This window comes from Hippoglossus stenolepis, chromosome 12 (genome assembly GCF_022539355.2).
Source record: "Hippoglossus stenolepis isolate QCI-W04-F060 chromosome 12, HSTE1.2, whole genome shotgun sequence".
Taxonomy (NCBI): Eukaryota; Metazoa; Chordata; class Actinopteri; order Pleuronectiformes; family Pleuronectidae; genus Hippoglossus; species Hippoglossus stenolepis.
The window spans coordinates 5,875,317-5,898,737 of NC_061494.1; the positions used below are offsets into that span (position 1 = coordinate 5,875,317).

A 23,421-nucleotide genomic window follows, 5' to 3' on the forward strand; every position below is an offset into this window, starting at 1 on the left:
TCTGTTAATGTAAAATGATGACATCAAACACAGACCTTATAACTGTCATTAATCACCTCAACCATTTCCAGAAGTCATGCCAGAACATTTGATACAAATTTCAGCTGATTATTAACTTCATGAGAGGGGAATTTAAACTTTTCTCTTTGGACTAACTCATCATCCTCGTTTTGTTGTTCTCAGCATTTCAGCAGCATCTCCCACATCATCGAGAACCACCAGAGGAATCCTCTGATGGTGATCGACGGCCAGAATAACAGCAAAGACGCCACCAAGCTGCGTTACCCCATGAAGCCTTAAGAGGTCCCAGTGATCGGGCTTGTACATCCCAACCCGCTGTGTTTACTGTCAGACTGTTTACAGAAGTGCTGTGTGAGGCTTCTCTCCTCCTCCATTAAGATCACATGGTGCTGGGAGCGTGCACTGGACTTTCCTGCACTGCTGGTCATGCAGAGTTGAAAGCAGCACTGACTCAGAAGACGTTTTAACTCAAGTTTTATTAAGTTTTTTTTGTAATGCTCTGTCAGTAAACAGTGTATCAAAATGAATGCAAGGAATGAGACAGTGTTGCTGTAGCAGAGGGAAGCAGGTAGACACATAATTCAGTTACGAGAGCCGAACTTCGGAAAGCCAAAAAGCACAGGGTTGTATATTTTTGATTTTAATAAAACTCTTTTTCTTGTGTTGTAAAACTCAACTCACGTCTTCAGTCATGAGAAAATAAACAGTCCGATTTATTCTCCTTTTAACAAATAATGTTGTCACACTCATACACATTGGTTGCATAACGATACGCCAAGGCACTTTGTGAAACTTCTATATTCTAATATTTTACAGTACCTCCTCCCGGACTATATACAAATATAATTTTTTTTACCAAAATCGAAAAAGTGTACACGCGCGTGTACACACACAGCGAGTGACTGACACTCCAGATCTGGGGGTACGTGCACAATAAATTTTACATCTGTCCAATTATTCCTTGAGTGTCACACACATAAAGACGAGCCACAGTTCCCTTTGCTGTGAATACTCGGGGATCATGGCTGCTTAAGGAAATGTTTCACCACAGTGGGACGCTGGTCGAGATTGTCAAAGGCTTAGGCCTGATAAGGTGAGGTAACGGGGAATATAAATCCTCCTTTCATAGTGCAATTAAAAGATAAGATGATCATTTCAAGTCAAAAGAGAGGAAACTTGTTGAGAGAAAAACAAACACACGAGCAAATTATCCAGATTTCAAAAAGAAACGATTTTGTTAGTATTTCATTGATGTCACAGAACAATGGTTCACTCTTTTAAATTAATCCTGTCTTTAGGAGTAAATCCTCCAACTGAATAATGCATGGAAATAACTTTTAAAAGATAATAGCATATTTGAACCATAACAGAATTTTGAGATTATACAAAAATTGTACAAATGAACAGATTTTTTTCAAAGGCCCAAGAAGCAATGAGAAAAAGCATGAAAAGACTAAACCTAACGTCATAAATAAATGTTGAATAAAAACAGCTTATTGTCTGTTTTCTTTAACACAAAGTTTTGGTATATCTGAGTAACCTGTGGGTCTCTGTATCCCATTCCAAAAACATAAATATTATAGCTACCACACTGTATAGCCTACCCGTACATAAACTGATTCATAAAACTCAGATGGTATGGCAAATATACATGTTACAGTGTTCTATAAAAGATTCCATACGACAGTGTACTTAAATCACCTTAAATAAAGCTATTGCGTAGACATTATACAACAAAAATATATAAAGAACTAAGTTGTCGACACCACGTCCTTGTGGCTGCACAAATAATTACTGATCTACAAAGAGTTTGCATCAAGCTACTCATACTGGGAGAGAGACGAAGGTAAATGTTTTAATCACCCTGAGAATGTGAACCTTCCAGGAAGTGTGAGAATGATTCCAAAAAAAATAAAATAAAAAGAAACACTCATTAAGACCTTAAAAAGGAGAGTGGCTATCACAGTTTCTGTTATTGTTTTGTTGTATTGCAAAGTCATCATGTTTTTCCAGACTAGTTGTGTTTTTCATCCAGTGTGTGTGACATTCAAGAGTTTTCACAGTTTGGCCTTTTCCACTCTATCAGGTGTCGCTGTCGATGGTCAATCCAAATTTCCTGACTTGTAAACACCCTGCCGCAGAACCAGCAGCGGAACTTTGTCGCGACGTTCCTGCTGGGAGAGAATGCGCCCACTACTTCATACTTTTTTCTGCTCAACCTGCGAAGTTTCAACCTCAAAAGAAACCTCTCCTGTACAGAGTTTTTCGTGAGGCGCGCAGAGTCAGACTGGACCTCTGGTGGGTCGTACGTCTCAGGGGCCTCCCTGTTTATGGCTGACAGAGCACTCAGAGTCCTGCGGGACAGCACCACCTTCTGCACCTCTCCTCGGTACCGGTTGACGACCTCCATGATCCTGGTCACCTCGGGGATGTCGGCATCTGGGTGATTTAGCACCACAACAGGCTGGTCTCTCGCCGGACGCTTCACCAACTGAGATGGATTTATGGCTACTAACTTCAGGGTCCTCTCCTGGGTTTTAGGGGCCGGCTGACACCGGTGCCCAGAGGCTGGTGAGGGCTCCTGTTGGATGGCTTTCCCCACAGGCAAGTGAGTGCTGCGCAGGAGATCTGGGCAGGAGTCTGCAGGCACTTCTCTGTCTCTCATCCCCTCAGCACTATGGTTACTCTTCTCTGAAGACAGAGCCAGGCTCGAGTCTTCCAGGTTTACCTCACCTGGAAGAAAAAAGGGTGACAATACTTATTAAAAAATGCTTTAAAAAAACCAACATGCTGGTGTTCATGAATGTTAAATATATACTGAATGTTAAAAAGCCAACGTGTGTTAATCTTTAACCACTATGTCTGAGTAGAAGCTATAATTTGCCGTCTTACCCTGTGGTGTAATAGCCGGTTGGGAAACAGGGGAAGACTTGGTGTAACTGCTTTGAGTCTCTCCATCAGCTGCTGAAATCGTCTTATCGTCTGGCTCACGGCGGTCCACGCTACTGCCTGATGTTTGGAGCGGTGAGTTCTTGGGGCACATCTCTACCTCAGTCTCTGCCACAGCTCCTGATTTACCAGCTGAACTTCTCACTTCAACATCTGTTTCAGAGAAATGCAGTGACTCCTCTGGATCATCTTGCATTTCTTGATGGATCGACAACGAGCTTACGAGCACGCCGGGCTCGTCAACGTCCATATTTATAGACCCCATTGGCTGTGCAGCACAACTGGGGCTGAGCTCTTCTCCTGGCTTTGATTGTGGATCTGAAGTGATGGCTTCAGCTGGCTCACGCAGATCAGTCCTGGAAGCTCTGGTCCATTTCTTCTCTGTTAGAACCTGTGCTGTCTTCTCTGTTGTTATATGAGGAGTTGGCAGCCCATGATTGTCATCCATGGGATCACCTCCTGATGGAGACAAAGAGCTTTGTGACACCCACTGCTTCTCCTTCACGGGATTCTTCTTCAGCACTATTTTCAAGGGCAGTCCTGAGGATCTCTTATACACTTTTTTAGACCTTCTTTTCCGTCTTCGAATTCGTCTCTTATTTTTTGGTAGGACTTTACGGATGGATGTCGGCTCCGCGCTCTCATTCGTCAACTTCAGCTCACTGGAGATATTAATCACATCCTCATGCATGGGCTCCTGCTGTTTTCTCCCGTGTTCCTCCATTTCCTGATCAGTCTTTAATTCCTGATTCTCTCTGTTTTCCTGCATTTGCGTGCACCCTGACGCCTCGCTCTGGGCTGACACCGAGACGTCGTTGTGGAGTTTGCTTTCAGTCTGCGGACAAGGTAGACAGTCATTCAAATTTGACTGACACCCATTTTGGTCTACTGCACACCGAGCATCATCAGCAGCACTTTCAGGGAAAACGGTCTCTTTATCTGATGTCGTCATCCTTCTCATCCTTTTGGCATAAGCGGCGCCGTTCTGTGCTACAGTTATCTTGTTCTTGACCGTGAGGACAGTAAGGTCAGACGAGTTCGACATGATTCCATTCTCCGACTTTGGATGAAGAGTCACGTCTTGAGGGACGTTCGACAAAACGGTTTTCAGAGCCTTGGTCCATTTCTGGTCACCGGTTTCCCTGGCGACAGATTTCATCAAAAACTGCTGAGTCTCCTCTAGTGTTGTTTGTGGGTCTGAAAGGTGGCAGTATTTATCCAGGAACTCTCTGCCTGGCAGGGACAGACAGTCCTGGGTCAGCCAACACATTTCCTTAACTGCACTTCTTGTTAATCTAGGCTTAATTTTTGGAATTGGGTCTTTTGGTTTCATTGCTATGGAATGAACCTCCTCCTTTTTCCTCCGACTCTGGTTACCATTCTGGCAAACATGGACAGCTTTAATGTGCTTAGTAATCAGCCATTTCTGAGATGCCTCATAGCCACAGTGTTGACAACGTAAAGTGGTTGGTTTAGGCCCAAACTGATTCTTGTCTTTTGTGCGCAGCGATATATCACTGTTCACTCCTTCCAGGCCCAAATTATGTGCATATATATGTTCTAGAAATACTTTAACGTCACCTGTGGAGAATCTCTGACACGTCTGACATGAATATTTGCCATTTTGGCAGTGACACATAGTCAGGTGTGCACTGAATTCAGGCCATGTGCGCTGAACGTCGTCATTACAAATGCTGCAACAAGAAAAAGTGTCCTTGTGGCTTAATAGATGAATCTGTAGGTAGGAGAACTCATGTGTTTTAAAAGTACATGTATGACAGGAAAAGACTGGCGGGCTCCCTCTGTGTTTGTCCTCAAAGTGTCCCACCAAGTCTTTGGGAAGATATTCCAAGTTGTCGCTGCATTGAGAGCATGTGAACCTCAGTGTTTTCTCACTGTCGTTTGTCCCGTGCTGGCTGTGCTGGGCTTCCTGGGAGGTCTTCTTTGATGAAGGCCACACTTCGCTTTGCACCCACTCTTCTGCTATCTTCTTTGGTCCACACTTATCTTCACTTTGCATAGTTTGGGGCTGAACAGCAGTCTTCCTGAGGGGGAGCCTTCTGCGCCTGTTTCTGCCCTTCTTCCTGAAACGCTGTTTCTTATCTCCTGCGGAGGTAGCTGCAGAGAGATCCATCGAATCCATGGGTTTTCAGCTTTCTGAAAGGGCAGAAAGACACAAAGAAGCAGCTCAAAATTAATGCAGCTCCGAGACAAAGGCAACAAATCAACAAGTGCTCGTTTCTTTTGCTTTTGTTGTGAATTTTTTTCAAAACAGCCCTCATGTCTCTTTGATCATGTGACATCACTCAGAACTGGTTTTAATCAAGTGCCCTGGAGATAAATATTACTAAGACCAAAGAAATGATCATATACAATAAACATTACATGCCAGACATATGTCACCCCTTAAAAAAACCATAGGTAACCCTGTTGAAAAGGTTGGATGTTTTAAAATACTTAGGAAATTATATAGATAGGCGCTGTAATTTTATAGATAACATAGAATATGCAGAAATTATACCCACTCAGAAAGCTTAGTGACTTCAAGGTGAGTCAGAACACTCTTGAAATCATGTACAAGAAACTGGTGGGAAGCCTCTTTTAATATGGTCCCTTGGTACAGTATGGACAGTAGTTGAATGTCAAGTGTAAAGGGAAACCGTGAAGGGTGAGAAATGTGGTGAGAAAAACCACATGGAGACCAGAGATAGCAGCTAAGCGATGGGTAGGAGCTGAATTACACAAAAGATCACAATGCAGGTTTCGTTGTCTGAGCTCTGTGCTGATATAGTTTCCCTGCTTCCACGCGCCAAGTTAACATTACATTTAACTCTGATCACAAACACTCTCTCTACATGACTCCGGCAGAACATAACATTAGGCTACATATTGCAAGTAGCTCCCTCAAACTTGAGTCGACATGACCACCAAATAAAAAAAAGGGTGTCTGCATTTCATGTGAAAGGATTCCAACACCGGGACGTGCAGCAAATGTTTGAAAACAATTCCGTTTAAAGGGAGGAACACAACAAACTTAAAGCACATGGCGATACATGAGATACATTTGAAAGCAGAGGGGTGCTCCTTGTCTGACTGTTTGCGTGAACAAGGGGTCAAGCACATCAGCCGGCAGTGTGGACGTCCCTGGCCCCGGCAGAGAGGACACAAGTAATGACGGGTTTGGAGCTGGACTATTTTGCTGTATTGTTATTTAGTTGTGTAGTAGTTGTGTTAGGTTTTATTTATCATGTGAAGAGTTTTGCACTTATTTATTTACACTTATTTAAGTACATTCTAAAATCATGTTAACGTGTTTTTCAAATGTCAACGTTCAATAGCCTTGGCAATAAAAACCTTCTCTTCTTGTTCACCCTCATTTTAGTTTCCGGGTGTTTTTAAGAAACAAAGTTTTGGTATCATTTAGGCACCGAACTGTTTGAAAAAGATAAAGAAAGAAAAACCTAGGGCAGTGGAATTTCTGTTGTTTTTGTAATCTGTCTGTTTGTGATAAACTCGGAGCGCTCACAATGTACTGTTTGTTTCTATTGATAATCTGTTGATGTTTTTCTGTGGAGCCAAAGACAAGTCTCCACAGTGTGACCACTAAAGTATACATTTCACCTCACGGATTGGCTGTGGCCCGCGACCTGCACCGTCTCATGTCAAGTCCACACACAGAGGCTGCTCCTCTGCTGACTGCTTCACTTTAAGTCCACCTGTTGCGGGCCATTGTTCACAGTGTCGGTGGATAGATGTTAATCCATCGCACCAGGATCACGTTTGAAAGGAGGAACTCAGATTGTTATCGGTCACTGAGCTGCTCACCTGCACGCGCACACACACACACACAGTTGTGAACTTCACACGCTGCTTAAAAAACACAACTAGAGCCGCTATAGTGAGCGGAGGTGGTGCAATTAAAAAACTACAAAAACACTAACAAATGCACGAATAAAAACACTACAATCCTGCCGGGTGCCGGTTGTTTTAGCAGCAGATGAACGAGTGAATCGTGCGGCCATTGTGCAGTTTGACTTGACCACAACAAAGTGATGAGACTGGCTCCGCAGCGAGCGACGAAAGCCTTCGGGACCAGAGAAGTTCAAGATAAGAGTGTGGCGCCGTGAGAACACCACAAGCTGCTTTTCTACCACACAAACACACATGTTGTTGTTTGTTAGCCGCGCTAGCTGCTGCTGCTCCCTGGAGTGATTTGAATTAACGTGACGCACAAGAGCTTACAAAGACCAAATAACTTAGATTACTAAAACAAGCATGGCGACAAAGTTTGCGTCGAACCCGCTTTTCCCCGCACCTCGCATCGAGCGAGAGGAGCAGCTACAGACGCCGCGGAGCCGCGGAGAAACCGCACGGGCTGCAGTTCAGAGTTGTCTCGGGTTTTTACCTTTTCTTTTGTGGAGAGCTTGACAGCTCAGCGAGTGGCAGCCATGATGGTTTCATCCGGGGATTACAGCCTCTGAGCTTCTTTAGCCTTTAGCCTGGTTCCTCTGTCTGAGTGTGTCCTGTCCCGAGCCTACACACACACACACACTCGCTCACACACATTGAGCTGTTTCCCATGCAAACACTGATCTCAATGCATTGTTGTCGCCATTCATTCACATGTGGATCATTCACTTCTCTCGCCACTAAAATACAGTCAAAATCCCATTTTACTCCAGTTCCAGTGGAGACCGACTACAGCAGCTTGTAGCCTTATATTCCTTTACTGCACTGATGTATTAATAACTGTCATTGTCAACTGCATTCAGTGTTTGCATGTAAACAAATGCTGCTAGTTAAGGCCCCCGCAGTTAAATTAAACTTCAGTGTGTAAATGTGCAGAGCGATGATCAACAATTATAAGTCCAACATCCATGCACAATTCCTATCAGTAAGGTAAGGTGCACATTTGAGTCATTCACTCGATAGCTTTTAGCAAAGCCACACATCATTGAATACATTTTTCTTTCCAAATTGTCATAATTATTGTCGGTATTGTAAGTAATTTACTAATTTATTTTTAAAAGAAAAAATACTATTAACGGGAGAAGGGCACTTCAGGGGCAATCAGATCTCAGCAGCCCCAACCCTGTATCCACCCCTGCTTATGAGTATGTTTTTAATTTTATATTTAGGGACAAAGCTGTATTATATAATTAAATACTTAAAAACTAAATTTATGACCATGAATGAATAGAACTCCAGAACAAAATGTCCAGATTAGATTAGATTCATGTTTGAAAGCAGCTTGCATTAATAGAAAATTAGGAAACCCAAAACAAAATTATTTTGATATGGATTTTCATTCATTCATTCATTCATTGCAATATAAAAATCTTTTGCAATTGATTTACTTTTCTTGTTTTTGTGTGTGTGTGTTTTTGTTTGTCTTGCCATTAATCCCAGGCAGGTAAAGTGTATATTTTAAAGCCCATTATCCTGCACAACACATGGGAGGTGAAGCTGTATCGTACCTCTGGTATGTCTGAGAGAAGCAGGATGCCCTTTGGGTCTGTCCAGCAGTTCAAAAATTAACACACAATGAAGTGCCACTATTCAACAGCCATAAAAAAAAGCCCACTGGGCCTGATCTCAGTAAATGTGAGACACTTTACTGCATCTAGATGATAAGGTGGGGATTAATTCACAGCAGTGACCTTTTTGTAAAAGATAGGTTTACCTAACTGCCGTTTTAGACACATGTAGAAATTTTTTAAATTTTAGCATTTAACTCCATGTAGTTAAAAATAATAAGTTATCCTGTGTTTACCGACATTTATGTGTTGGACCAACTTATTATTTCACCTTTGCTGCTTAAATGACCTTAAGGTATCCTGTGTATGTAACCTTTTTATTTTGTGTGATATATTGCAAGTAGCTTTGCTTTTAAATCATGTACATGACCCTAACTGGGCAGAATAACCTTTGTGTTGCCAACAAGCTGGAACAGAAACTAAACTAAGGCGAGGTCCTCACATGGCTTCCTGTACGAACATATGGTGAAGATGAGAATATGAGTTGCCAAGGAACCTCTGATGTACAGAGGAGAATCAATAGTTTAAATGTAGAAATCAGATGAGTCAGTCAAGATCTATGGCATCAACCCCCTCCTTAGGAGGTAAAGTTCTTTTTGCAAAGGAAATCAGTACACAATGTAAAATCAATAACCGTCAGGCAGCTTACACCCTCTGCTGTGGTGTTTCTGTCAGCGTGTTCAGCAGTGGGGCTGTTCACACTTCTGAGCAGGTCAATGGCTGTCTGCTGCCCTCCAGTGAGGAGCTGCATGACACCAGAGGGAAGAAAAGCATCAAAAGGACGACCACCAGCTCCCTCCACCCAGGACGCCCTTTTGTTTCCTCCGGGAGACACTTCCAATCCATTAAGAACGAGACTACCCAACACCTCAACAGCGTCTACCACAGAGTGGATAGAATTACCAATCCTCTTATAAGCCATCCCCCACACACAGCCACCACCCCTGGATGGCTCTTTTTTATTATCTAGGCTAAACATGGAGCAACCATTTGATCTTTTTCTATGATTTTTATTTCAGACACATAGTTTTACACTTGATTTTCCTCACAATAAACTACAAGGTAGGAATGAATGTGCCAACTCAGAAAAGCTTTCACATTACTTTTACCTCCAAGAATTATTTTCTGTCTTGGTTCAGTTGGCTCAAAACATTACATTTTCCTCTATAGCTCCCACTAAAATCTACTATGCTGTTCGGCTACTGGATATTGCACATCTTTAAATAGTAAGGTTTATAATTCTCTGAGGCCTTTAATGAAATATGCAATCAATATTTATTTGGGCCATGAATAAATAGAGTTGTTTGGGTAACATGCGACATTACATCAAATGAAAGTCTCTTGAAAGCATTTTATGGAACACTGTTGTTGATTTAACCTATCTGGGTCAAATTGAATAGTGCTGTGCTGCAGGGGCACACTGACCCATTTTCAATTCGTACCACAAAAATGACACTGAGCATTTGGTCAACATTAAACTGAACATGAATGGCTTCTTCTCCAGGAGGAACGTATATGGGAATACACTCAAATTGCTGTTATTGTTGATCTAATGTAGTTTTTAGGAGGGGTGACACTGACCTCAGTGTAAAGATGTAGGTGAAATCAGATTCATTATTGTAAGTAAGAAAATGGCCGGGGTTGAACCATATTTCATCCATTCGCAAATTTATGACACAACACCGAAGGAGTCATTCACTGTGTCTTTGTATTCATGTATAGCCTGGGTACATGGGTATCATAATCAACAATATATTGCTTGAAAATAATCAGAATAAATTTCCAATACATTTCCATTAGATTTCATTTACAAGTTGCCTTAAATTGCTCAAAATGTCTCAAAATGAAATGAAAATGTGCAAAATAGTGTTAATAGTGTAAATAACGTATGCTATAGAATGATTTCCCAAATTGTATTTTAATGGTCATTTGGGGATTTCTGTCCATATTTTTTGTAGTCCAAAGGGGTGTAAACATGATGCATTTTAACCAATGACAGTTTATGGAGTTTATAAACAGATGTGAGATTATCTAAATCATAATCCTCTTCGTCCCTTGAGGGCATAAGGCATCGATGATCTGCCTCCACAGGGTCTGTCCTGGGCTACGTGTTGGGCCTCTGTCTGATCTCTAGCAGCACACTTGGCTCCTATTCTACTTAAAGTTCTGAATTTGAGATATTTTTATCTTTATCTTTTTTGTTGTTGCATTATCTGCATGTATGCCCAAATAACTGGATTCCATAAGAATTGTGCACAGAACAAGCTTCTGGTAAATACCAGCACTTCAGTGCACAACATGAACAAAGGTTCCAATAAAAGCCCAGACATCAATCACTTCATTACTGTAGCTCATGTAGCTCAGGAACATTTGGGTCTTTTATTAATAATTACTTCACCCCTCTCTTTTATTGGCTATTGGCTGCATCTGGCTGCCAGCAGTCCGTGCCACCATTGGATGTTGACAGTTGCTGTACTTACTTGTAATTGGCTGCGTCCTGTGTGCACCACCAGTCCCAGCAATGGAATGATGCCTTCAAGTGCTAATGGGAAAAATCTCACTCTCATCATCAATTGAGGTCTATGTCAGGTTGAAAGTGACATTCTAGCAAACGGTTTATACATGTATGTTATATAACTTCAACAATGCGTCAAGTTGTAAGATGATGTTTGTGCCCTCCCTTACGGGAAACGACAATGCCAACATATTATAAGATGTTAATGTAGCCTTGTATGAAAAAGTGATATGTTTGACTATCGTTCTTTTCACCACTATTTAACGCTACTATTCGTCTTTCATAGTTAATTATCCTTGCTTGTTCCTGGGCTCTCCAGGAACAAGCGTGAAGTGCTGTAGTTTCCCGCGGGCCCTGAAGGCAGCAGTAGTGTTTGCTGAACTCGTGCTGAGCGGATCTCACTACAACAAGTGAGTGTCAGCAAGCATGTCCGGTTAGTGTACCTCAGTGGAGCTGGCTGTGATCATCACTACATGTGCTCATTGGGTGAGTGTCCACACTAACATCTGCGTTTCCCCCTGCCTTCAGAAAACAACAACACAATGAACGACTGACGATCGATCACGATGCCCAGTCCGTGAACAGTCATGTTGTTGCCGTGTGACTTCAACTAGTTGCTGCTGTTCATGAATTAGTTTTTCAGTGTGCAGATCACCGGCAGTACTCAGCACCAGCTGATTGTTTGGGCTTTCACAGGTTTCCAAAGCACTGTGTTAAATGGAGCTAGAGGACCAATGGTGGAGAGGACAGCTGGCCACAGACATATACCAGGCACTACGGTACAAAGTGAGTGGGCCACAACTGCTGCTGGGATGGCTACCAACACAGACATGGAGGAGAAGTCACCTTTTAAGTGTTTTTTTAAATGTTACTTTATTCATTGTTTTTATGAGCATCTCATACTCCATCTATTGCTAAATCAATGTTTCAAAGGGATGTAATGTCATGGGATAAACCACCTCATCCTATTTTCCAGGGGGTCCCAAACACTAGTGGGAAACAGAAATGAACAATAATACAGAACCAACAAGCGAACGTTAAAGTTGCAACATTAATACTAGATACAGTCGAAGGAGAGAAAAATCATTCTATTAAAATTGAGGAATGAAGCAAATACAAGAAATCAAGTAACAGTAACATCACTACTGAAAACACAAGCTGTTTGGTGTAAGACGAGAAAACATTTTAGAATATGCTAAATGATGACAGACAACTGATATTTAAAGGTAACGTATTCCAATCAGAAGGAGCCCGAAACGTGAACGATTTTTTTACTCTACTCTTTTTGATACAGAGGTGACAGTAAAGAGGGTCTGAAGGAACAAATATGTGTTTTGTGTTGAGCCACTTGTGTGTCTAACAACAATGTTGTGTAAAGATAGAAAAACCAACAAGGTACAACGTTCAATGTATGTCTCTGTGTTTATTGCATTTGTGATAGAGCAACCAATGCGCTCATTGTGAGAACTGTTATTATTTATAACTCAGTCATTTTTAAGGTTTTGACCTTAATATGTAAAGCGCCTCGAGATAATATATATTGTAATTTGGCACGATTTTGAATTTAATTTTATGTCGGCCCTGACAAATCTATCAGACTAGCTCCAGTGTGTTTGTGTGTATTCCGTATATTTTTTCTTTGCATTGTATTATAACAGATTATAAACGAATGACCAATTTAATGACCGTAGAGTTTGTCGGCCCTGAGATCTCAAAACTGTATCTTCTCTAACAGGAACTCAAGTTGCCGTCGTACAAGGGCCAGTCTCCTCAGCTGAATTTGAGACGATACTATGCGGACCTCATAGCCGTTGTCAGCAACCACTTCAGACTCTGTCCTGCAGCCAGACACCTGGCTGTCTACTTGCTAGACCTCTTCATGGACCGCTATGATGTCACAGAGCAGCAGCTTGCTGTGGTCTCACTCTCATGTCTTCTGTTGGCCAGTAAGTGACCTCACACTCCCAAGTGTCTGACTGCTCAGACTCTGCATTGCTCTTGTGTTTGGTGACCAGCTCCAAATCTTCCTCGCTGCAGGTAAGTTTGAGGAAAGGGAAGACCAGGTTCCAAAGCTGGAGACGCTGAACAGCCTGGGCTGCATCAGCTCCATGAACCTGATCCTGACCAAGCAGGGTTTGCTGCACATGGAGCTGCTCCTGCTAGAAACCTTCCAGTGGAACCTGTACCTGCCCACGGCCGCTCATTTCATAGAATACTGCTTGTCTATTGCCATCCATGAGGGAGACCTCCATGATGGCTGGCCCTTGACCTGCCTGGAGAAGTCTAAATTATACATGGCCAAGTATGCTGATTATTTCCTGGAGGTTTCTTTGCAAGGTGAGTTGTATTTCAGGTCTTAGAAGTGGATATGATTAGGTTTAGACTTAGCTGACGTTGTGTCACTTGCTTGTAGCATTCTCCCAAGCCGTTTTCAGACATGACCTGTGGGCAAAATTGAATTGGATACAGAGTTTACCCACAGTTTGCATTTCACACATGCACAACACAGTGGGAGGTTCCCTGAACAGACGCGATCACAACAGCAACAAATCCTCCGCATTATTCAGGTTTGAGGTGGAGCAGCCGGATGCAGCAGACAGAGGCAGGAAGTGATGTATTAACATCTGCTCTTATCACCACAACCTCTTGACACCTTTGTCTGTATCTTCCGGTTTTTAGCACAGTTTTTTCACTGGGAGACATCAACACCCCCCACTCGCTCGTGGTTAACCCAGCGGGGGATCCCTGCTGGGCTCTCGCATCAACTTCTCCTGGGTTTTTTTGAAACTGCAAATCCAGGGCTCTCACCCTGACATTGGTGTTCACACATGCACCTCCTCAAGAGAAAATATCGAGGAATTGGGCGCTCAGTGCATGTCTGAAATCAGCTTTAATGAAGCAGTTTTGTATTAGCAGTCACTGTTTTTAATACTGGTTTCAAGTGCTTGTGCTGTTTTCATCAAACTTTAACTCCTTAATAATCTTTACTGTGATAAAACGAGCATTGAGATGTTCAAATCTGGCCTCTACTCAATTCTGACAAAGTGGCTGCAATTTTTTCCTCCATTGCAGAGCATTGCATTTTGTTTGTGGCGCTGGTGATGGATTGCTGTTTTCTTTCTCCCCCCAGATCATGTGTTTTTGTGTTTTGCCCCCTCTCTACTGGCGGCTGCGTGTGTGGCCGCCTCCCGCCTCGTCCTCCACCTGTCCCCTACATGGCCGCCACAACTGCAGCGCCTCACAGGCTACACATGGGAGAACCTGGTCCCATGTGCTGAGAAACTACTCATGTGTGTATCTGAAAAATACGCTGTATTCTGAACACGCTTGTCAACAAGGACAATTAGATACAGGAATTAGTTTCAGTGACAGTAATGCAGATAGATACTGACAACTTTCTGTTCAAGCTGTCACACATACATTAAAGCCAGGGTTGGTAATCTTGGAAAAGCTCGCAAGAGCAGGCTACACTTTGAAAACAATGCAATTGATAAATCCAACCTCCTCATCTGCCCTTGTGCTAAATCTACGCACATGAGCATGCAGTAGCTGACAACTGCTAGAAGCTGAAGGGCCACAGACAGTTTTTTTACTTTTTTTCCAGACAAATTTACTTATTGTTGTCTGTGGGGACGTGGAGAGGATTTCAACAAATAAGATAGAAAGTGCAATCTTTAAATCTGACAGAGCAGTCGACCCTCAGCCTCGATTCTCTCTCTCGCTCTCTCAAATATGACGGTACACAACTGATCCTGGTCTATCTCTCTCTTCTCTCCCCTCTTTGCCACCCACCTCTCCTCTCTTCCCCATTTCTCTCCGCTCACCCCGACCAGTCGAGGCAGATGGCCGCCCACACTGAGTCTGGTTCTGCCAGAGGTTTCTTCCGGTTAATGAGAACGTTTTTTTCTCTGCACACTTGCAAAAGTGCTTGTTCATTGTGGGAGCAGTTGGGGTTTCTCTATGATTTTTAAGGTTTTTACCTTACTGTGTAAAGTGAGATAATGTGTGTTATGATTTGGCGCTATACAATTTAATTGAAACATATTACCAACCCTGACTTTAAGAGGAGTCAGTAGCCTAAAAACTTCCTTCTGTACGTTAAAGAGGAGACGCATGTCAATCCATATTGTGATGCTCATCCTGTAGCACTAAATTTCCTCACTAATCAGCAGTGCAACTCTTTGTCCCTGTGTATGTGTCACAGTGCACATGACAGTGATGTCAGGGAGGCCAACAAGCAGAAGTGTCAGCAGCAGCAGCAGCAGCAGATGGTGTACCACAGTTCTGGCCAGACAGCCACTGTGGCCCAGTGCCTGCACCGGCCCAGCTTGCAGTATCCCCAGCAGGCCAACCACAGGTCTGCCTCCTACCTCAGCCACTCCACCACCAGTCTGCCGGCTCCCAATGGCCCCCAGCACAGCAGCACCCAGGCCATCTCTGCCTCACTGGATCCAAAGTCCAACCTCACAAACAGGGCTTACCAAGTCAGCATGCACTACACCTGTGCCGCTCCGTGTTTTGACAGATGATGGATTTCTAGGATTTAGTCGTTTTTGAAAAGGAAGAGAAAAGTGTTGGGGATCTGTTTCTCCTCAACATAACAGAATACCCTCGAAGGGAAAAAAAAGCGTGTTTTTAATTTGAAGAGACTTGATGAAATTGTGGCAGCACTTTGAACCATAAGGTGAACGCAATGTGCAATATGCATACTCTGCTGTAATTTTCTGTGGAGAGCCTGCTTGAGGATTTTTTTGTTTCACGAAGTTTGAGATATCTGTAATGAATGTTGTTGTGAGGTAACTAGAGGCAGAGTTTGCACCGCTGTACTGACTAGTGTTACTGTATAATTTAGCTACAGACCAAAAGTCTTGTAATTAAGCCAAAATACCTCAGAAGTATTGTACGTATTCACCTTGTGCCTGTGTTATTTAGGGACATTACTCTTTAGTTAAACAGGAATTAATCAAAGGGATTTACGTCGGTGCCTCGAATTTTGTTTTGAGTGTTATTTGTGTAAGTAGTAAAGAATATTTTCCTCTAGATTTCAATTTATTTGCAGAGAAAATTGTTGCTCTTCTGTACACAGAGGATTTCGGTCAGTGCTGTGCACTTCTATGAAGATAGTTTTAAATAAAATACAAAACTGTGTTGGTTGAACTGAAATGTTGTCCTGTTGATTTCTTTGATATGTTCCCTAAAATGAGGTTCTGGTTCAAAATGGCATCTTTATATATTACTGTATTAAAATCCTTACACTACTTGAAAAATGTAAGTAAATGTACTGTGCTTGAGCATTTCTACTTGTACTCCATTCAATCTCAGAGAGAAATATTTTAGTTTTTACTCAAATTTTTATTAAAACCAGTGAATAAATCTGCCATGAAAGTGGAATATTTTCAACTTGTGTAAACTGTAGTCAGGTATTTTTATGAGTATTTAGGTGTGAAGTGACATCTTTACTTTTTAATAATCACTTATTCTGTCTATTTTATAAAGTTATCCAACTTAAAAAAGTTAATTGCTCTTTAAATAATAAATGGAAATGATCAAACTAGACAGGCAGATTCTTCCACAATCTATTTTAAGAGAAAAACACAACCAGATGTAAAATGCTTAAATCAGTCTCATCTTTATGATTTGCTGTTTTTTATCTTTATTCCATCAGGTAGTGTTATTGAGATTTTCAGTATCTTCTTTTAAGAGAGAGACATGAGAAGAGGAGACATTCACACTCAGTAATTAAATAAACGGAGGAGTTAATGAGTTAATCATTAAAAGCAACAAGGAGTTGATAAATAAAAAAACAACATAGAGGTAAAACATAAAAGCAATACAACAAATAAGACCAATATTGAATCAAGAATCATAAAAGATATATTACAAAGTTTTAAAATCACTAAGGGGAAGGTAAGTCTGCAGTTGTAGGACAGATTGCAGCTCATTCCATTTAAAAAGTTCATAATACCTGAAGCCGGTACTGCCAACATTAGTGTGAGTGTGAGTCTAAGGATATGTAGTTACTGGAGCATGTAGAGATTCATTTTAAATGATAGAAGAGAAGTGAGGTAGTTTGGGAACTTTATAAATGATTTTTATCATGGTGGTAGAGAGCGCTGTTTTTTTTATTTGTATGTCTTTTTATTGTTTCCTTTCATTGTTTCTACTCCTTGACTTTTCATTTGTCATAGAAAGAGACAACACTGTAATTCAGATGTGACTGAGGAACCTCTTTGCTCTGTTTTTAGTAAACACTCAGTTGTAATACATCCACACCCTGCAGTATACTGTATGCCATCATTAGCAGCTCATGGCCAGTGACAATGCAATCCACAGTCTGCAGATGGCAGTAAGTGGCGCATTTCTGCTGATGCTTCTCAACTCTTCACAGCTCGGCTTTTCTTGCATGTGCACTGAAAAAATAAGCTTTACCAGAATTCTTTTCAATACAGACAATCAGGTAAAATCATAAAATATATACTGATACGCTGCTCCTGTACTCAGGATATTTGAAAATCACCAAAATAAACCCATGCTCTGAAGTGATAAGAAAAAGTAGCACAGGGTTTTTTGTCTCATTTAAATAAAAAGTTTATTTAAGGTAAAGGATGGGAAAGCTAACCATGTTGACAATGTTCCTCTGAGGTGAACGACATGCTTCTACTCTTCTGGATATAAGAGGACAACTTTAGAAAGAGGAATACAAAGTCATTCGCTATTATCTATAATTAAAATCAGTTCCTGTTCTAAAACAATGTGGTCAGACCTGATGGAAGCAACCGTTCCAAGTAAACCTCTAATGCACTGCTGATTCCCTCAGTATACACGTCATGAAAAGGCAGACCTACGAAAATAGCTTTTCCGTTCTGGGATATATTCGCTGCAGAACTTCCTGTGTAGGAGAAAGCGTTCTTGAAGGACATGGTGACGAGGACCAGAGTCTTCACGCTGTTAATGATTCACTATTTCCCCCCTCCCAAACACTGGAGATTATCAGCTCAGAAGCCAAAGCAGTAGGTGGACTAAGATTTATGAAGCCATCCAGGCAGCTTCACCACTCATGCTCGCCTATTTACCAACCAAGTCCTCCTGAGTAATTCTCATACCTTTTAGAAATACATACTGGCTCTCTGTCAATGCTTTTGTCAGTCACCTGAATCAAAGTGTGTGATCAGGGTGACGCAGGCAAACCACACTGAACAAGGATGGAGGAATTTAATTCAGAAGTAAACTCATCCGGCAGCGTGGGAAACTTGAAATGTCACTACCATATGAGCATGTAGAGCTGAGAAGACAAGCTGTGAGAGAAATAAGTTCACTGACTTTCTCGTGCTCCTTTTTAGTTGCTAAACTGTTTATGTGAAAAACCCAACCACCCACCACTCCATCTGTGCATGCAGACACTAGAACAAGCACAAGAGCAGTTTAGCAAATTGTAACTATCGTATCTAATATGTATATTGATGTAATAATCTGTGTGAGGCAACCCTCTGGTGAAGAGAAGTTGTGTGGTTTGTGTTGGTGCCGGTGGTCAGCCCACAACACGGCCGGGCTCCGGTGAGCATGATTCTAAATCTAAATACAGCGCTAAAACTGCCACTCCATTAGTATTCAGTCCAAAGACCAGTCATGAAGTAAAAAATGAAATATTGGTCTTGAAAACAAAACGTTCAAACTGAGAGAAGGTTGAAGCTTTTCTAAACTCTTTAAGATTTTCAGTGTATGTACAGTGTTCTCCTTTCAGAATACTACACAGACATCATGACCTCATTCTGGTTTCCAAAGTATCATACTGAAAGTGTGGAAGTTGCACAATTTAACCGGTGATTCATTTATTTATCATGAATTTTGTGCACTCTTGACAGGCAGACCTTGGAAAGCAGCCTGGCTCTTGGAGTGTAAGATATGGAGTATAAATGTATTCAAGATTTATCATGTTCTGACACAAACATATAGGCTGGAGCAGCTGGGAGTCCCTGTGGACCCCACAGATATATGAAGCTACACTATGTGAAAAGAGCAGGAAGCACAGAGGTTTATCTGAGAGCTACAAATGCAACAGGGCGACACACAGGGTGAAGAGGGCTGGTTCAGGTTTGTCTTCATACCTACATGTTCATGTTTATGCTGAGAATGTCTGCTTTAATTTCAACTCCCGTGGAGGGATAATAACACAAAGAGAGATTTGTTTACTAAAAAGAAAGTAACCTCAGAAGATAAGTACTTCATTTTGTCGAGTCACACTGCTGAAGGCTTACCTCAACTCTACATTTTCTGTAAATGTGATATCTAAGCCGAGGGCCGGCACGGTGATGCAGTGGTTAGTCGCCTCACAGCAAGAAGGTCCAAGGTTTGAATGCCTGTTCGGCCGGAGTCTTTCATTGATGAGCATCTCCTCATGTCTGTGTGGGTTTTTCCAAGGTATTCTGGTTTCCTCCCCCAGTCAAAAACATGCAGTTTTGTATAAGGTTGACTGGAGACTCTGAATTGATTCTTGGTGTGAATATGAGAGTGACTGGTTGTTAGTCTCTGTGTCTTGGTCTTGCAAAACACTGGCAGCCTGTCCAGACCTGCCCAATATCAAATGGGATTGGCTCTAGCTCCCTCCACGACCTTCAAAGGATAAGTGCTATAGATCTAAGCTGAAGTACATTGATTTGAGTTGTCTTCACCCAGACTGGGAGTGTGACAGCAGTTGAGTGGAAACCAGCTTTTTTTTTTAAAGCATAGACAGTATGTTAGAATGCTAGCAAAGAGGATGGAGGTAGAGAAATAGAACAGATTAAACTAGCAACAAAAAAGTTGTATACGTCTGTCTCACACTGAGTAATGGGGCGTGTTCAGTGAACTTCAAACAGTGAAGTGAAAGCTGAAAGCAGCCTGTCTTGAAAAGCTGTACTGCTGTAAAACTGCTGCTTCAGGGCATCTGAGCAAAACCTCTCGTTCCTCCGTCTCTGTTTTCAAGACGAGGGGAGATTGGTATGAAGACTGCTGCGAGGCACGTTTAGGTACATTACTGCTCCCAACACACTTTCATTCAGCTAAGACTAAAGAAACACCCGCTCTCTTGGAGAGAGATCATTGAAAAAAATGATAACCCAAACAATATTTTATTGAATTATATTCATACCACAACAAGAACTATTACTTTTTTAAACTCCACTAATGTTAGAAGATTGTGTTTTTATAAAAAAAAAAACAACCTTTGGATTTATGTTTGGATTTAAAGTGAAAGGGTTTTCCTCATTCTGAATGGATTATGACATTTTAATAATAATGCATCTTAATAAGTTCACCAAGAACCAGTTAAATTTTGGCACTGATCCAGATCAGGGGGCGGATCAAGGATTTTTTTTCTATAACATTGTGAGACATGGCGTTTATCAACATTTTCATTCATTTCACAAAGAATAATTCATGGATCTTAACGAATAAAAGTCAGTAATGTTTAGGGGACTGATATTTATGAGGGTGTGTAATTTGGTGCAGATCCAAATAGAAATCTGCATCTTGTGAATTCATGTATAGTTTCATAAGGAGACTGTTGGGCCTTAATGGAGGTAAAGTTAATTTATATATTATACTTGAATAATTCATACACTATAAGTTAGATAGTTAGTTAGTTAGTTAGTTGGGATCAAAGTCCATATACCTGATATAAACCATAAAGTTATATATCATTAATCAAGATGCTCAAATCAACCAAACCATAACACTGGCCCCTTTCTCTCTAAAAGTGGAACACACACACACGGACTACATCCCTGGACTTTGAGGACACTTCCGGCTTCCGGTAGGCTGTACTGGGATTTGTGGCATGTGCACTGATACGGTATTTAGTTGTTTAACATGACTAACAATTAATGCTTTAACACTGTAATACCATCAAAGCAGCTTCATCTTGTAATAGCATGGGGTAGTAGGCCTATTATACTGCACAGAGTTCCCTGAAATGACTTCGATGTAATAGTGTTACATGGGACGGCTTAGTGTCAGAAACAGGGATCACATCAGGACATAGAGGAAAGAAGGGGGCGGGGGACAACTTGAGTCAGATTGATGCCACAGGGGGGGGGGTGCTTCCTCCTCCTCCAGATTCATGAGCTCATTACACACAAAGTGTCTTGTGAAAATCTCATCACCCTCTGAAGGAGGATTAATCAGCCCGATACATAGATTCAGGTGATGTAGTGTTGTCCAACTTTTGAAAATATATTTTCTATTTTTACATTACAACACACTCGATACCTTTTCGTTATTCAGTTTCGATGATGCATTTGCCTTCAGAGGGCAGATGGTAGGAATGTGAGCCATTATGAAAATGTCAGTGAGATCTCAGCAGTGTGTTCAAATGAGATGAAGAGGTCTGATGTGTCACACAGTTCACAGCAACATACCGTTTGAGGCTGTAGTGATAGAAACTTCTGCAGCTATGATTTGACAGGTGTCAGCTGTATATTTTATGATCTGCTCGCATAATATTTTTCATGAGACAGGTCTGACTCTTTTTGTCTTTTTCCAGTTCACTGCAGCTTTTCCTGAGGAAGATCTGCCTGATGCAAAGCTTTCAGAGTAAAACCACAGTCCTCATAGGCTTTTATAACCTTCCTGATAAAACTCATGTATACACATTTGAATTCTCAAGCTTTGTTTATTTTCAAATGTGGGCTTTTGGCAGTTTCTTGATTCTGTAGCCCAATTTCCTGACGTCAGTAGGTGAAACAATGTCACATCAGTTCAGTTTGAAACAGAACATGCAGCATTGTCACTTTACAATAAAATGTGTTCAGTACAACACATGCATGCAACAGCTTGGGCTGCCATCTATTTCAACTGCACCCGATATGTGACAGTTTCACCCATTTTCTCAAATGCTGCACTGAGCAAAAGCAAGGTGTTGAATCGAGGGAGCTGCATGGGTGACATTAAGTCCAGCTCAATAGCATGTCTATATTGAATATATGTGTAGCCTATGGCAGCACAGTGGTGCGGTGAATAGCACTGTTCATCACAGCAAGAAGGTTCCTTGTTGGAACCCTGAATTCTGTGTGAGTTTACATGTTCTCCCCATGTCTGTGTGGCTTCCTCCCACGGTCTAAAGACATGCATGGTAGTTGATTTAATAGGAGACTGTAAACCAAAGGTGTGAGAGGGAATGTTTTTTTGTCTCTTTGTATGTTGGCTTTGTGATTGACTGGTGACCTTTTTAGGATGTACCCCGCCACTCGCCCAATGGATGGATGGATGGATGGATAAGCTTATACATACAAAATATTTTTGTGACAACACGAAACATTGGTTAAAATATAGATCTGTTTTTACATGTACTAAGCAGCTGTGACAGAACCACCTCCTGACAAACCACCCGCCCAACAACCACCTTAACTAAATCACTTAAACTGAAATAATGCGTTTAAGTCACGTCTGGGTCATGGAAATATTCCAGTTTTACTTTATCTATTGGATTATTATATAGAAGAATATATCGATCATTAAAAAATACTATATTACATTTTTATACATTGTTTTGCCCCCAAAAGATTTAACTGGATTCACTGTAATCTAAATGTGAGCAGTCATGTACAAACTGCAAAGGCCTGTGCTTATTTTAGACATTGCATAAGAATGTTTCATAACCAAAATTCTGCAGTGTCCCTATTATTTGATAATATCATTTCAAATTCAAAATCATGTTGCTGCTCTCGACAGTGATGCTTTCAAACGGCGATGTACAAGATGCAACTCCATAACACCAAACCTGCCCTCTTGTTTAAGCTGTTTCTCCTTTGTATCACATGCTGCCTCCTCCATACCACAGTTTCCATTTTTGTATGGTTTTATTTGTATTTACATGACCATCAGCAACATTATTTTTTATATTTTGCTGTACTAAAAAGTGCATTTGTGAAGTGTTTTCACCCATGGGGTACAAACAACTGCAGGAAGAACAGGAATAAACCTTCAAACAATAGAGTTCAGACTGCACTTGTGATATTTAATTGTCACGTTTATGGCAGTAAAATAGGACTCCTCCCTCTGGATACTAAAACTTCTTAGAAAAAAATAAAATCTCTAATATGAGAGTCTCCTAATTTAAAAGACCATGAAATATTATGAGGACAGATTCTGAAAGGTCACTCATGAAGTCAGGCCTTGTTTTCCTTCTCTCTAAAACTCCCGATAGCTACTCTGGAAACAAAGTGCTGGAGCTTCAAAGCCCTGTAGAGTTTACTTTTGCAACATTACATTGCATCACACTGCTGGGAACATGAAAAGAGGTTTGATAAACTCTGATGAGTTTGTCTGGAAGTCACAGACAACACTCAGTAAAAGTAGTAAACAAAATGTGAATATTCCAACGCCTGGTGAGTGTTTAAATCTCAGTAGCATTTTTTCCTGAGC

At 41.3% G+C, this 23,421-nt stretch overlaps 3 protein-coding genes across 4 annotated transcripts in view; 2 read left to right on the forward strand and 1 right to left on the reverse strand.

The window, feature by feature from the left end:
* Positions 1–692, forward strand: part of blnk (B cell linker) — a 21,906-nt gene extending 21,214 nt beyond the window's left edge. For both annotated transcript variants that reach the window (XM_035172780.2, XM_035172781.2), the window contains one exon: positions 184–692. In XM_035172780.2, the coding sequence (XP_035028671.1) occupies positions 184–300 (117 nt within the window). In that variant the 3' untranslated portion in view covers positions 301–692. The remainder of the gene's footprint in view (positions 1–183) is intronic.
* LOC118119088 (zinc finger protein 518A) lies at positions 480–7,696 on the reverse strand. Its single transcript, XM_035172779.2, has 3 exons — positions 7,376–7,696; positions 2,914–5,127; positions 480–2,754 (listed from the first exon to the last, which is right to left on the reverse strand). The coding sequence occupies exons 2-3, from the start codon at positions 5,111–5,113 to the stop codon at positions 2,069–2,071; spliced, it is 2,886 nt and encodes a 961-aa protein (XP_035028670.1). The 5' UTR covers positions 5,114–5,127; positions 7,376–7,696; the 3' UTR covers positions 480–2,068.
* Positions 7,697–11,048: 3,352 nt separating this feature from the next.
* Positions 11,049–16,185, forward strand: ccnj (cyclin J). The gene is made up of 7 exons (XM_035171764.2): positions 11,049–11,131; positions 11,309–11,508; positions 11,719–11,808; positions 12,758–12,968; positions 13,060–13,359; positions 14,153–14,312; positions 15,227–16,185. Exons 3-7 carry the CDS (start codon positions 11,740–11,742, stop codon positions 15,549–15,551), a joined length of 1,065 nt encoding a protein of 354 aa, XP_035027655.2. The 5' UTR covers positions 11,049–11,131; positions 11,309–11,508; positions 11,719–11,739; the 3' UTR covers positions 15,552–16,185.
* Positions 16,186–23,421: the final 7,236 nt, after the last annotated feature.

Coding starts and splice junctions, on each gene's coding strand:
- ccnj (XM_035171764.2), top strand. CDS start 11,740: ATGGAGCTAGAGGACCAATGGTGGAGAGGACAGCTGGCCACAGACATA. Junction 11,809..12,757: donor ACCAGGCACTACGGTACAAA/GTGAGTGGGCCA, acceptor CTTCTCTAACAG/GAACTCAAGTTGCCGTCGTA. Junction 14,313..15,226: donor TGTGCTGAGAAACTACTCAT/GTGTGTATCTGA, acceptor TATGTGTCACAG/TGCACATGACAGTGATGTCA.
- LOC118119088 (XM_035172779.2), bottom strand. CDS start 5,113: ATGGATTCGATGGATCTCTCTGCAGCTACCTCCGCAGGAGATAAGAAA. Junction 2,755..2,913: donor ACCGGCTATTACACCACAGG/GTAAGACGGCAA, acceptor TTTTTCTTCCAG/GTGAGGTAAACCTGGAAGAC.